At 40.8% G+C, this 15,528-nt stretch overlaps 1 protein-coding gene across 1 annotated transcript in view; it reads right to left on the bottom strand.

The window, feature by feature from the left end:
- The window catches only part of LOC138957062 (uncharacterized), a 213,563-nt gene that overhangs the window by 91,439 nt on the left and 106,596 nt on the right, over positions 1–15,528 (bottom strand). Inside the window, exons 28-30 of the mRNA XM_070328263.1 lie at positions 7,359–7,528; positions 3,446–3,614; positions 19–154 (exon numbers count right to left, since the gene is read on the bottom strand). Of these exons, the coding sequence (XP_070184364.1) occupies positions 19–154; positions 3,446–3,614; positions 7,359–7,528 (475 nt within the window). The remainder of the gene's footprint in view (positions 1–18; positions 155–3,445; positions 3,615–7,358; positions 7,529–15,528) is intronic.

Raw genomic sequence — 15,528 nt, 5'->3', positions numbered from 1 at the left:
TACTGCTTAGCTACTCACTTGCAAACAACTTTGGCATCATTGTCGTCCCACTGGGAGTCGCAGACAGCCAGCCAGTTGTAATCTGATGTTCGCAGCACTTCCACTGCTCCATACTTGGCTCCCTCGTAGTATCCCGACTGGGGTACCAGTCGCACTGAAAAACACAAAACAGTTAGATCAAGTTAAGTGAGTCATAGGCCTCTATCTTCAGATCAATAGGACAGCTTTCTGGTAAATGTTTCAAGTCGTCTTCTTCTTCTTCTTCGTTCATGGGCTGAAACTCCAACGTAAACTCATGTTTTTGCACGAGTGGGGTTTTACGTGAATGACTTTGACCGTTTTTACCCCGTCATTCAGGTATCTATACGCCGTTGTCGGGGAAAGCATGCTGGGTATTTGTGTGTTTTTATAACCCTCCCAACTCTGACATAGATTACAAGATCTTTTCCGCGCGCAGTTAATTTTTGTGCTTGCATGAACACACGAAGGGGCATACTGATACATTTAAGGCACTAAAGTAGGTCTGCACATAACTGGACCTGGGAGATAGGAAAACTCTCCACCCTTTACTCACTAGGCGGCCGCGGACTGGATTTGAACTCACGGCCTTCCGATGAGGAGGCCGATGTCTTATCTACAAGGCCACTGCGCCCGTCGATGAATGTTTAAATTGCATCACATCAAAAACACGTTTCCTTCGATTGCTTTCACGCGCATCAAAAATGAGATCAGCGGGGGTTGCCAACACACGACAAAACAAGCGTTTCTTCTCGGTTTAGGCGATACTGTTCTTGAAAAAGATCATGAAGTGACATTCAAATGTTACCCACCGCTCAACATGGCATCGTGTACTTGAAGTCATTCAACACCACAACTCACTTCAAAGTGAAAAGAGACCCACAACGGCAGCACTGACACATAATGATCCACCTGGATCTCCAAACCAACTCAATGACGCTCCTTGATACCGCCTCCGGCTCGGGTGCCTCGTCGACCGGGAGCTGGAGCGCGACTACCATACCTCCCTTGTTTTTACTGTCTTTTTTTACCATTAAAATCGGGAACAAACCCGGGAACATGCCCCCAATGGTTTAACCGAGAGGGCGTTAAACAATACATTATTCCCCCCTCTGCTTCTTTACCTCTGTAAACTTGTAGGGGTAGTTATTTTTCGATAATGACCCAGCAACCAAACAAATAACGACCCAGCAACAGCCTGAATCCTCGATAGTGCAATGGGTTGAAAAGTTGTTCCGTTTCGGTACTACTTTTTGCGACTGAAAAGTTCCGAACGCTCTAATGTACGAAGTATACATCTCTGGAGCAAACAATACAAACATACCGCATTTAAATTAACAACTACAGGCCTGAACACATGAATCTCCATATAAAATCCATGAGTTCGGTTGTTTTCTGAATCAAGATCTGCCGTGCTCAAACCGTTCATGACAAGCAATTTCCCAAGGCAAGTAACTCATACTTTGTCTAGCGACAAGAGTAGTTCCCCTTCTTTTCACTCAGTTTCTTCGACAACAGACTGCAATCCGACGGTCAGTTTTCAACAATATTTCATTTAATAAACAGATCACACGCAACCAAATGCACACATCTCATCAATTTAAACAACATAAAGGGGTTTCATACACTATTTTCCCCAGAAAATTGAACTTCATACAGTTTTTAACGTTGGAACACGGGTGCAAAAGTTCGTCTGCTAGTCCCATTTGACGAAAAAACATTATCCTAAGCGATACCAAAACATATACAGAACACACAATATCTGTCTTTGCCGCCACAGCAGAATAACAGCATATCTGTGTACTTGATTTTAGTCCAAAATAGGAAAACTGACAAGAAGTGTTAGCAGAATGGAATGATTTGCACGGAACTATACAACCGCGCATGAATCGATCGCCTGCGCAGGTTGACTGGTTGAGAGAATAGGATTCGATCAAACTTTCGCAAAAAAACTCCTCTTTTCTTTGAATAACTGAAGAAAGGAGGAATAAAGAGGTTACACACCTCGTCTCAGTGATTATAAAAAATAATGGTCTCAGTTCGCGGTCATGAAAAAGCTCGCTAAAGCTCGCATTTTTCATGATCCGCTAACTTCGACCATTATTTTTAATAATCACTGAGACTCGGCATGTAACCTCTACATATTATACATCAACAGGTCAATTTGAACTTTCCACTCCATCGAACAATTGAGAAAATGACACTTTAGGCAATAAAGTCAGTGGCGTGGCACAGCACAGCTCATCCAAAAAAAAGTTCACAAAATACAGTGAAAACTCATACTGGTGCCAATGGTAGTAAAAAAGACAACCAATGCGACGAAGTGGGTAAAACCGACATTAAGCCTATCTGATAAATCCCATGACACACGCGCACGAAGATGGCAGCAAGCAAGGGATGGAAAAATGGGAAAGTGCCCATGCACAACCACCCCGCCAGTTCGTTTCTTTGGCAATACAAACACAAACTAAGCTTTTGCAATAATAGGAAACCCATTTGCATTTAAAAGGATTGCAACCACATTTTGGGATGTTTGTCCTCCAAGTTTTATCTGCAAAATGTCTGCACCTGCGTCATTAATTTGACAAAGCGAGGGACTATATTTCGCGTACTAATTTAAGAAAAATCGGAAAGGAAGGTCACTTTCTAGCACACAAATTCAAATGTAAGGAGTTGCTTCCCTTGGACCAAAGTACGAACAGTGTATCATCACGGGCACAACACAACTTGCAATATATATATATCAAGTAATTGAGTGAAAATGTTATATTTTTGCACTTTGGATTCAATGCTTGTGTCGGAGCGTTTTTACTGAATTGACAAACATATCGTGGCATCGTTATTTTCCAGGGGTAACTGTGACATCAACAAGATACGAAAAGACCACTAGGCCTACTTATTCTACTCAGCGCATGCCCTAAACCCAGGCAAGAGCGGAGAAATTTTAAACTTACATTGAATAGTGTCCCAAATACTAAAGGAACCTGTTGCAAAATACCAAACTTTACAGACAGTGCAATTGTAGAGTAGAGTAGTCGAACGCTGAAGAAGAAGAAGAAGTAGAGTAGAGTAGACTTGAGTATTGTATTGAGTAAAATCGTGGTGGAAAGCGACACTTCTGAATTTCAAATTCGATTCAGTCCGTAAACCATAATGATATAAAATACGTGACTGAGATCTTTCTTTCTTTCTTTCTTTATTTGGTGTTTAACGTCGTTTTCAACCATTCAAGGTTATATCGCGACGGGTGACTGAGATCGCCCATATAACTAAACCATTATCTGCACATGTATGCAGCCTACATCGTGTAGATGAGGTGAAAGAATCAAACTATATTCATGATACATGCACAGCCAGGTGGTAACCTTACAGGTGATTTTCCACAGGCGAGGTGGAATGATATGTTGCACAGAGTAAAAGGACTTACCTGTGTATTTGTGACACTTGACAGCGACGAGGCTGTAGCGATAGCAGTATCTGGTGGAGCCCCAAGCACTGGTCGGGCACTGACCCAGGTTGGTCTCGTTCCCTCTGCACTGGACACTGGTCAGCTGTACCTGGCCTGTTGCTGTCCCGTAGTTGTCTGATGATTTCCTCTGCGCACACGGGTACACGGAAATACATGTGTGAATATGCAGTAGTATCATCATCGTCGTCGTCGTTGTCACTGTCGTCGTTTTTCTCATCATCATCATTGACGGTCATCTATTTATTAGTTGTCATCGTCACTACAACCTTTTCATTTAACATTTTCATCTGTTACAACCAGCAGTTACTTCGTCGTCGTCGTATCCGACATCATCATCATCATCATCATCATCATCATCATCATCATCATCATCATCATCATCATCATCATCATCATCATCTTTGTCGTCGTCGTCGTCGTTCATGATCCTGTTTATTTTAGTCAAACATGCCTCTCTCTGTGTTATCGTATTTGATTACATAAGCAGCGTATAAGTAATGATTATTATCGTTTGTCTTGTATTTTATATCTTAACGAATTACTGCCTTCCATCAAAAACTGTTACATTTACTTAAATGTACATGTTGCATGTCTTAGCCTTGATGTTCTCTTCCTATGCGCTTTCGTCATAGTCTCTCCTTGTGGTTGTTAGTACTTTCTCCCCCCTCCCCCTCCCTTTTCTTTTTTCTCTTCTGTAGATTCTTCTGTTCCTATTTAGTTCCCCATCCCCATTCTTTCAATTTGTTCTTCTGGTTTATTGTTGTTATGTCCACCATTATAAAAATGTGTGTAATTTAGTATTGTTCTGGTCACGTGATATAAGCATTTGCTTGAGTGCGTGCCCTAGCTGTGTGTTTCGAACTGTTCATGCGAAGAAATTCTGAATAAAATTTTGTTTAAACCAAACGTGTCACGGGACAGCCGTTCAAAACGAGGGTATCACCAAATTTAACCGACAAAAACGTGAGGTTCTTATTCCTAAATTTGCAAAATTCAGAAAGGCAAAATTAAGCAACTTGTAGGGATAGCTTCTAAATGACTTAATGAAACCAGCGTTCAGCTATTATATTCGTATATTTATTAAAGGTGGTCCATCTATAAGGGGACATACACGTAATTTGAGGTTTTGCTAATATTTTCTGTTTGCAGTAGAAACTCGGAGTCAACACTGCTAAACTGTAACAAATACAGTCTTACATGTCATGTAATGATAGCAACTTTTGTGCTTTGGCTGTAGACAGAAACTAGTCCGTTTAAGCAGGTACCTATATTTAATATAGGTCTATGGTTTAAGCGTCAACTTTAGAGTGAACGCTGCATAAAAGTGTAACAAGTCGCGTAAGGCGAAAATACAATATTTAGTCAAGTAGCTGTCGAACTCACAGAATGAAACTGAACGCAATGCCATTTTTCAGCAAGACCGTATACTCGTAGCATCGTCAGTCCACCGCTCACGGCAAAGGCAGTGAAATTGACAAGAAGAGCGGGGTAGTAGTTGCGCTAAGAAGGATAGCACGCTTTTCTGTACCTCTCTTTGTTTTAACTTTCTGAGCGTGTTTTTAATCTAAACATATCATATGTATATGTTTTTGGAATCAGGAACCGACAAGGAATAAGATGAAAGTGTTTTTAAATTGATTTGGACAATTTAATTTTGATAATAATTTTTATATATTTAATTTTCAGAGCTTGTTTTTAATCGGAATATAACATATTTATATGTTTTTGGAATCAGCAAATGATGGAGAATAAGATAAACGTAAATTTGGATCGTTTTATAAATTTTTATTTTTTTTTACAATTTTCAGATTTTTAATGACCAAAGTCATTAATTAATTTTTAAGCCACCAAGCTGAAATGCAATACCGAAGTCCGGGCTTCGTCGAAGATTACTTGACCAAAATTTCAACCAATTTGGTTGAAAAATGAGGGCGTGACAGTGCCGCCTCAACTTTCACGAAAAGCCGGATATGACGTCATCAAAGACATTTATCAAAAAAATGAAAAAAACGTTCGGGGATTTCATACCCAGGAACTCTCATGTCAAATTTCATAAAGATCGGTCCAGTAGTTTAGTCTGAATCGCTCTACACACACACACACACACACACACACACACACACACACGCACAGACACACACACATACACCACACCCTCGTTTCGATTCCCCCTCGATGTTAAAATATTTAGTCAAAACTTGACTAAATATAACAAGTCGCGTAAGGCGAAAATACAATATTTAGTCAAGTAGCTGTCGAACTCACAGAATGAAACTGAACGCAATGCAACGCAGCAAGACCGTATACTCGTAGCATCGTCACTCCACCGCCCGTGGCAAAGGCAGTGCCCGTGGAATTGACAAGAAGAGCGGGGTATTCGTTGCGCTGAGAAGGATAGCACGCTTTTCTGTACCTCTCTTCGTTTTAACTTTCTGAGCGTGTTTTTAATCCAAACATATCATATCTATATATTTTTGGAATCAGGAACCGACAAGGAATAAGATGAAAGTGTTTTTAAATTGATTTCGAAAAAAAAAATGTTGATAATAATTTTTATATATTTAATTTTCAGAGCTTGTTTTTAATCGGAATATAACATATTTATATGTTTTTGGAATCAGCAAATGATGGAGAATAAGATAAACGTAAATTTGGATCGTTTTATAAATTTTTATTTTTTTTTACAATTTTCAGATTTTTAATGACCTAAGTCATTAATTAATTTTTAAGCCACCAAGCTGAAATGCAATACCGAACCCCGGGCTTCGTCGAAGATTACTTGACCAAAATTTCAACCAATTTGGTTGAAAAATGAGGGCGTGACAGTGCCGCCTCAACTTTCACGAAAAGCCGGATATGACGTCATCAAAGACATTTATCAAAAAAATGAAAAAAACGTTCGGGGATTTCATACCCAGGAACTCTCATGTCAAATTTCATAAAGATCGGTCCAGTAGTTTAGTCTGAATCGCTCTACACACACACACACACACACACACACACACACACACACACACACACGCACACACATACACCATACCCTCGTTTCGATTCCCCCTCGATGTTAAAATATTTAGTCAAAACTTGACTAAATATAAAAAGGAGAAAAAGCCAAAGAGGTTTTGTGGTTTTTGTTTCTGCATCATGATTTGACATGTGCAAGTTAAACAGAGAGGGTAAATACAGCGAATTAAATTGTTTTGAGCGCTCTAGCACCGTTTGTTTGTCAGACCGCGAGGTGGTCCATGTTAGGAGCCGGTCCATATTTGACAATCTTCCCTTTCATACGGGAAGAAAGTCCTATCAATCCGCAACAGGTTATTTTGAATGACTATCTTGCCTATTTCTTGTCACGCCATCCCGACTATTGCAGGTGTCAACCGTGTTAGTGGTCAAAATTGGTACGTGTTTGGGTCAATTTTGAGAGGTCACACGACATAACAGCGCTAGCTGTCTTTCTTAAATGACCCAGTGGATTGCTTTCAGGATGCCGTTCCTTCATATCCGAAGTGTTTCAAGTACAATTTCTAAACATGTCAAGCACCTGTTCCGATGTTATGCAACTTGCCGGGTAAGGGGACAGTACAGAGACATTACTGGATTAAACAACACAGCTATACATGTTTTTGTTGGGGTACAAAAAGTGACACATTACAATTTTCAGACCACCCAATTTAAGACCTTGTTTTCTCTGGCTTGTGTATGTTTGTTGAAGGTGGTTCATATAAAGGCACATACACATACACTTACATCAGACACTTAATCCCCATTTTACGACTCCTACCGTTCTGATACCCGATTTCTCAGATTTCTTGGAGGTCTTAAAAGGGGGGTTCCGCTGTATTTTGTGGGGCACGGTTTGCATACTCACTTCACCCCACTTAAAGACGGCGTTTATCTGGCGACAGACGACAGCTGCGTCCGCGTTGCCCCAAAGCGAGTTGCAGACTGTACCCCAGGTTTCGTTGTTGAACCGCCTAACTTCCACCCTTCCTTCCACGTTGCTTTGTGTGTTCCCGTTCATCAGTCGTACTTGTAGACCTGAAATACAGAAAGACTAAGATGTGAGAGAATTGCTGGTTACGGTGGATTTCGCTTCTGGTGAATTTGTCGGGAAACAATTTGTAGAATTCAAGACCAGGAAATTAAGTTGGGCACATGTATATGATCTACTTGTATGATGATCTGCTTGTAAGTGGGTGATTTTGCCAAGAATCTCATGAGTGAGTGAGAGAGAGAGTGAGTGAATAAATGAATGGATGAATGAATGAATGGATCAATGAATAAATGCATGGATGAAAAATTGCAACCTCATGTGGAAAAATACGAAACGAAAATAATAAATTCATATTGTCTCAGTCTGCGTTTGAGTGCTTGCTTCTTCTTATCACGAATGTTTGCTTGTTTGTTTGTTTGTTTGTTTCCTTTTTCGTTCGTTCGTCTTAAAACAACAGCAGCAGCAGCAACAGCAACAACAACAACAACAACAACAACAGCAACAACAACAACAACAACAACCACAACGACGACCAAAACGACGACGACGACGACAACAACGACGACAACGAAAACAACGACGACGATGACAACAACAACAACAACAACAACAACAACAACAACAACAACAGTAAACACACTGGCAACTTGTCGATGACACATGCATGCAAGCACGCACGCATGCGTCAGCGAGACACAAGACATCATCATCAGCGGATTTTTTCTCTGGTTGTTTCGTTCTTTCGTTCAATCTTTGTGTTTTGAGTCCAATGTTGGGTGATCTGTCTAATTCGTTGATAGTTTTTGGTCGGTTGTATCGGAAAGCATACGACTGTATAGGCTAACCCTCATCGTAAACATGAGTTATAACTTGAAGCGGTAGTGCCTGCTGGGTTTTAACGACAAACGACTTTGACGTGTTTGACTTGGACACTTTCACACTTATTTGTGATATTTAGACTTCAGTTTGAGAACGATGCTACGAAACTAGAAGAAATAACGGATCGAAACTTAACATTATTCAATTATTTCTTGTACTGTTCTATAGACGTGTGACTGGGAGACTACCGTCGCCCTTCACGAGAAAATGTAAGTTTTACGCCCTCACGGCAAAGTCATTAGGGGCATGTTACACAGGAAAACCCGGCTTTGTATGAAAATAAAAAATAAAAATGCGGGGGGGGGGGGGGGGGGATGTAGACAGCTGGCTGCCGGCTGCAAGAGGAGACCTGAAATGGGCTAGGGACCGGGTTGGGTCGTCTTGGGTCAGTGCTGAAATGGTTATTAGGCCTACTTTATTGGCTGTTGACCGAACGGACACCCGGGCTTCATATTTTTGCATGCATGTATTCGTGTTTCCAAGGTCTGAGGCTTTCGCTGTGACCCTGGGATCTTTATCGTGCGCATGCGTGCACACGGGGGTGTTCGGACACCGAGGAGAGTGCACAAAGTTGACTCTGGGACACACATCCCGCGCCGAACTTGGGGGTTGAACCCACGCTGATAGTAACAACCGGTTTTAAAGCCAGCGCCTCTACCGACTGGGCAAACTCCCCCCCAATTTGTTGGGGTCAAGAAGTTCCATGGAGGGCGGGGGGTATGGAGTAACACATAGTGTTTTGCTCAGAACATTCCCACCCAAGCAGAGCCGCGCTAGGGGTACGCATTACCGTGAAGCTGGCAGTCAGTGCTACCAAATGTCGTCTGTGTCTACCACTCGGTGGTGACTTAATGTGGGTCTATGTAAGCAGATGCCAGCGCAAGCAATCTGATGCAGAGTCAGGAGGCGGTTTGGTACAAGAGAACTTTAGAGGCCACAGCCTCGGCCGTCTAAGGGATCTGTGTGTCTGGAGGCACATTTGGTTTCTGAGGTTCAAGCGGAGCTGTTGCCTCTGCTCCCAAGTTCCCGTGTCTGGAGGCGTTTTTGGTATGGAAGCAAACCTGTAGGTTGGGGCCTCTGCCTTTCAGGATGCCAGGACTACAAAATGTGTGTCTTGGGACACATTTAGCTTAAGATTCTAGAAGTGGACCTGAGCTGTGCTGGGTCTGCTGCAAGCACACTAGAACCAGCTCGCAACAGTTGAGGTGAACAGATTGGTGACCAAGACCATCATCGGTTTCTCTCCGAGTGATGGGTGTGGGCGGAGAAAGTCTCCCAGACTGAGAGCATTCTCCCTTCTGTAGCGGATGAGACTAGACATCTCTTCCTTGAGAGTGTCACAACCTTCACAGCGTCGCCCTTCACAGCAGACTCTGCAGAGTTGTTCGCCTTGGAAGTTGCGAGCTATTTATAGCTCGCAAGGCAACACCTGTGGATTGTAGAGTTCTGTTTGTGATGGGGTCTGGCGGTTTTTGTCTCTCTGTATGTTCATGGATTCCTTTGCGAATGCATAACAGTTTTTATAGGGCTTAGAAATAAGCTCTAAAATTCTCAATCCTGTTTGATTGGACTTCGCATTCAAAGGTGATTGTGGTGTTTTGGCACTCGGTTACAGACGATAAGTCTCTTCATTCTTAGCACCGCTTGTAAAATACAAAATGTAAAAAAAAAGGCATGTCTAAACACTGAAAGACAGCGTAATTGGACTTACACTTCGATATATACTATGTGTGAAACTTGATTGATTGATTCTAGACTTGTTTGTATTTGGAACCGGGAGGGTTATGCTGTACTGTACTAGTGTATTTTACTGTACTGTGCTGCACTGCACTGTACTGCACTGTACTATACTGTACTTGACAGGACTGTACTGTACTGCACTGTACTACACTGTACTGTTCTGTACTGCACTGTACTATACTATAATGCACTGTACGTTGTACGGCACTGTACTGTACTATACTGTACTACACTGTCCTGTACTATACTATACTGTACTGTACTGTACTATACTGTACCGCACTGTACTATACTGTACTGTACTGCACTGCACTGTACTGTACTATACTGTACCGCACTGTACTATACTGTACTATATTGTACTGTACTGTACTGCACTGTACTGCACCGTACTGTACTGTACCTGACAGTACTGCACTGCACTGCACTGTACTGTACTGCACTGTACTTGACTGCACTGTATTTTACTGTTCCGTACTGTACTGTACTATACTATACTGCACTGTACGTTGTACTGCACTGTACTGTACTATACTGTACTACACTGTCCTGTACTATACTGTACTATACTGTACTGTACTGCACTGTACTGTACTGCACTGTACTATACTATACTGCACTTTACTGTACTGCACTGTACTGTACTATACTGTACCGCACTGTACTATACTGTACTGTACTGCACTGTACTGTACTGTACTGTACTGCACTGTACTGTACTATTCTGCACTGTATTGCACTGCACTGCACTATACTGCACTGTACTGTACTTGACTGTACTGCACTGTACTGTACTATACTGTACTGCACTGTACCGGCTGTACCATACAGTCTACTCTCCTCTACAATACTCTACTCTGCTCCACTATACAATATTCTACTCAACTCTACTCTACTCTACAATACTCTACTCTACTCCACAATGCCCTACTCTACTATTCAATTCAATACAATACAATACAATACTCTAGACTACTCTATTCTACTATAATATACTCTACTCTACAGTATAATAATCTAGTCTACTCTACTCTACTATACAATACTCTACTCTACTCCACAAAGCTCTACTCTACTATTCAATTCAATACAATACAATACAATACTCTAGACTACTCTACTCTACAATACTCCACTCTACTACACCATTTTCTTCTCTGTTCCAATATACAGAACTCTACTCTACAATACCCTTTTTACATTTAGTCAAGTTTTTACTAAATGTTTTAACATAGAGGGGGAATCGAGATGAGGGTCGTGGTAGATGTATATATATATGTGTGTGTGTGTGTGTGTGTGTGTGTGTGTGTGTGTGTGTGTGTGTGTGTGTGTGTGTGTGTGTGTGTGTGTATGTGTGTGTATGTGTGTGTGTGTGTGTGTGTGTGTGTGTGTGTGTGTGTGTGTGTGTGTGTGTGTGTGTACAGCGATTCAGAGAAAACTGCTGGACCGATCTTCATGAAACTTTACATGAGAGACACACGTTTTTTTCATTTATTCGCAAACAGATTTGAAATTGATTGCATCGTATTCTTCATCAAATTCTTAATCTAAAAATATATTCATATGTCCTATTAACTCTTAAAAAGTGACCACAGTTAACGAAAGTAGATTATTTAGAACTACTATCAAAATTTAAGAAATCGATTCAAAATGATTTCATATTATTTTACATCATTTCCTGATTCCAAAAATAGATATGATATCTTGTATTCAAAACAAGCTCAGAAAGTTAAACAGAATATAAACAAGTCGCATAAGGCGAAAGTACATTTAGTCAAGCTGTCGAACTCACAGAATGAAACTGAACGCACTGCATTTTTTCACCCTGACCGTATATTCGTAGCATCGTCAGTCCATCGGTCGTGGCAATGGCAGTAAAATCGACAAGCCAGAATAGCGCGGTAGTGGTTGCGCTGAGCAGGATAGCACGCTTTTCTGTAACTCTATTCTTTTTAACTTTCTGAGCATGTTTTTAATTCAAACGTATCATATCTATATGATTTGGGAATCAAGAACCAACAAGGAATAAGATGAAATTGATTTTAAATCGATTTCGGAAATTTAATTTTAATAACAATTTTCATATTTTTAGTTTTCAGAGCTTGATTTTAAAACAAAATGTTTTATCCAAATGTAACATATTTTTATATTTTTGGAATCAGAAAATGATGAAGAATAAGATAAAATTGTTTTTGGATCGTTTTATAAAAAAACAATTTTAATTACAATTTTCAAATTTGTAATGACCAAACTCATTTAATACCTTCTAAGCCTCAAAGCTGAAATGCAATACCAAATTCCGGCCTTTGTCGAAGATTGCTTGGCAAACATGTCAATCAATGTAATTGAAAAAATGAGGGTGTGACAGTGCCGCCTTAAATTTTACAAAATGCCGGATATGACGTCAACAGAGACATTTATCGAACAAATGGAAAACACCGTCTGGGGATATCATTCCCAGGAACTCTCATGTAAAGTTTCATGAAAATCGGTCCAGTACTTTACCCCGAATTGCTCTACACACACACACACATACACAGACACACAGACACAGACACAGACACAGACACACACAGACACACATACACACACACACACACACACACACACACACACACACACCACACACACACACCCGGTAGCTCAGTTGGTAGAGCACTGGACTTGTGATCGGAAGGTCGCAGGTTTGAATTCGGGCCGGGACGGACACGGGTCAACTTTATGTGCAGTCCCAGAGACGGAAGCCATGTCCCACCCCCGTGTCATCACAATGGCACGTAAAAGACCTTGGTCATTCTGCCATTTGTGCAGGTGGTTGAATACACCTAAACACGCAAACACCTGGGTCGCGCGACTCCGTTGCTGCTAGCTTTCCACTGGGAGGAAGCGACCCGAATTCCCCAGCGATGGGACAATAAAGTAATGAAAATGAAAATGAAATGAAACACATACACCACGACCCTCGTCTCGATTCCCCCTCTATGTTAAACCATTATAGTCAAAACCTGACTAAATGTAAAAAAGCGAACTTTCCTGCTTAGCGCAATACGCAACCGCCCTATTCTGGCTTGTCAATTTTACTTTGTTTAGCACGTGAAAAGTGAGCGATTTCCTTGTCGCGGGTATTGACGAAGCTGTATTGTCTTGGTGACAAAACGAAATGCATTGCGTTCAGGTTCATTCCGTGAGTTCAACAGCTTGACTAAATGTAGTAATTTCGCCTTACGCGACTTTTAAGTTCACAATACTCTACTCTACAACTTTACTCAACTTTCCACTACAATATTCTACTCAATTCTGCAATGCTCTTCTTTACTTTACAATACTCTACTCTACATTCATCTACTCTGGTATGCTACAATATACAATGCTCTACTCTATACCAGAATATTGTACTCTACTCCATTTACACAATACTCTACTCTGATCTACTCTACTATGCAACACTCTACTCTACAAAACTATACTATAAAATCCTCTACTCTGCTCCACAATACAATAGTCTAATCTAATATAATCCTACTCTTCTCTTCTCTACTCTACTCTACTCTACTCTACTACACAACACTATACAATATTATACTATGCAATACAATACTATACAATACTATACTATACTATACTATACTATACTATACTATACTATACTATTGGATAATGGAAACACCTCTGCGGGCGGACAATACTCCTTCAAAGATTTTTTTCTTTGCTATTGTGTTGAAAGGATCCGCCCACCTCATACAGCGAAAACTTCGAAGTGAGATAACACCGCTTGCGGCTATCGGGTGTTCAGGCCATTTGAATATGCATGGCAGTAAAGTGGTTCGAGTGTGTGTGTGTTTGTATACATGTGTGTGTGTGTTTGTGTGTGTGTGTGTGTGGGTGCGTGCGTGAGTGTATGTGCGTGCGTGCGTGCGTCCGTGCGTGAGCGTGGGTATGTGGTGTGCACGTGTTTTCGTGTTAATATTTTCTATTGCAGTTTACACAATGCCGCATTGGTATTGCAACTCTGTATTTATCTGTCTCTCTCTGTCTCCGTCTCTCTGTGACTCTCTGTCTCTGTCTCTCCCTGTTTCTCTCTGTCTGTCTGTCTGTCTCTCTCTCTCTGTATGACTGTCTGTCTCTCTGTCTCTGTCTGTCTGTCTGTCTGTCTCTGTCTGTCTCTCCCCCTCAAAAACGCGTGATCCATTTTTGCGGACGGCTGTTTACATTTAGTCAAGTTTTGACTAAATGTTTTAACATAGAGGGGGAATCGAAACGAGGGTCGTGGTGTATGTGTGTGTGTGTGTGTGTGTATGTGTGTGTGTGTGTGCGTGCGTGCGTGCGTGTAGAGCGATTCAGACCAAACTACTGGACCGATCTCTATGAAATTTTACATGAGAGTTCCTGGGGTTGATATCCCCGAACGTTTTTTTCTTTTTTTCGATAAATGTCTTTGATGACGTCATATCCGGCTTTTCGTGAAAGTTGCGGCGGCACTGTCACGCTCTCATTTTTCAACCAAATTGGTTGAAATTTTGGTCAAGTAGTCTTCGACGAAGCCCGGACTTCGGTATTGCATTTCAGCTTGGTGGCTTAAAAATTAATTAATGACTTTGGTCATTAAAAATCTGAAAATTGTAAAAAAAATATCTTTTTTATAAAACGATCCAAATTTACGTTCATCTTATTCTCCATCATTTGCTGATTCCCAAAACATATAAATATGTTATATTTGGATTAACAACAAGCTCTGAAAATTAAAAATATAAAAATTATTATCAAAATTTTCTTTTCGAAATCAATTTAAAAACACTTTCATCTTATTCCTTGTCGGTTCCTGATTCCAAAAACATATAGATATGATATGTTTGGATTAAAAAGACGCTCAGAAAGTTAAAACGAAGAGAGGTACAGAAAAGCGTGCTATCCTTCTCAGCGCAACGAATACCCCGCTCTTCTTGTCAATTCCACTGGCACTGCCTTTGCCACGGGCGGTGGAGTGACGATGCTACGAGTATACGGTCTTGCTGCGTTGCGTTGCGTTCAGTTTCATTCTGTGAGTTCGACAGCTACTTGACTAAATGTTGTATTTTTGCCTTACGCGACTTGTTTAGATTTAAAGCCTTCTTCTTACGTTTATTCTTAAAGCAGTTTTCACAACGCCGCATTTGTATGGAACATAAATAACATAAATACGTAGTATAATTTATTTTATACATACTAAACTTTTATTACAACGATTCTCTGCTTGAAAAAACCCATTAAAAATGTAAAACGTGTACGTATTTAGTTTCATTTGAACCCTGCAACCGAACCTGAAATGTTCGATTGTTAACAGCACGCAATACGTGCGACCACTGTGGATTCGGACGTGAGATAGCAAGCGATTCGCTAATTCAGTGTGTTATCGGTGTAAGCTTACTTCGCGACAGACGCCATCCCA

This window comes from Littorina saxatilis, linkage group LG1 (assembly GCF_037325665.1).
Source record: "Littorina saxatilis isolate snail1 linkage group LG1, US_GU_Lsax_2.0, whole genome shotgun sequence".
Taxonomy (NCBI): Eukaryota; Metazoa; Mollusca; class Gastropoda; order Littorinimorpha; family Littorinidae; genus Littorina; species Littorina saxatilis.
Note: the sequence above shows the minus strand (reverse complement) of the source record. Positions and strands in the feature narration are given on the sequence as shown.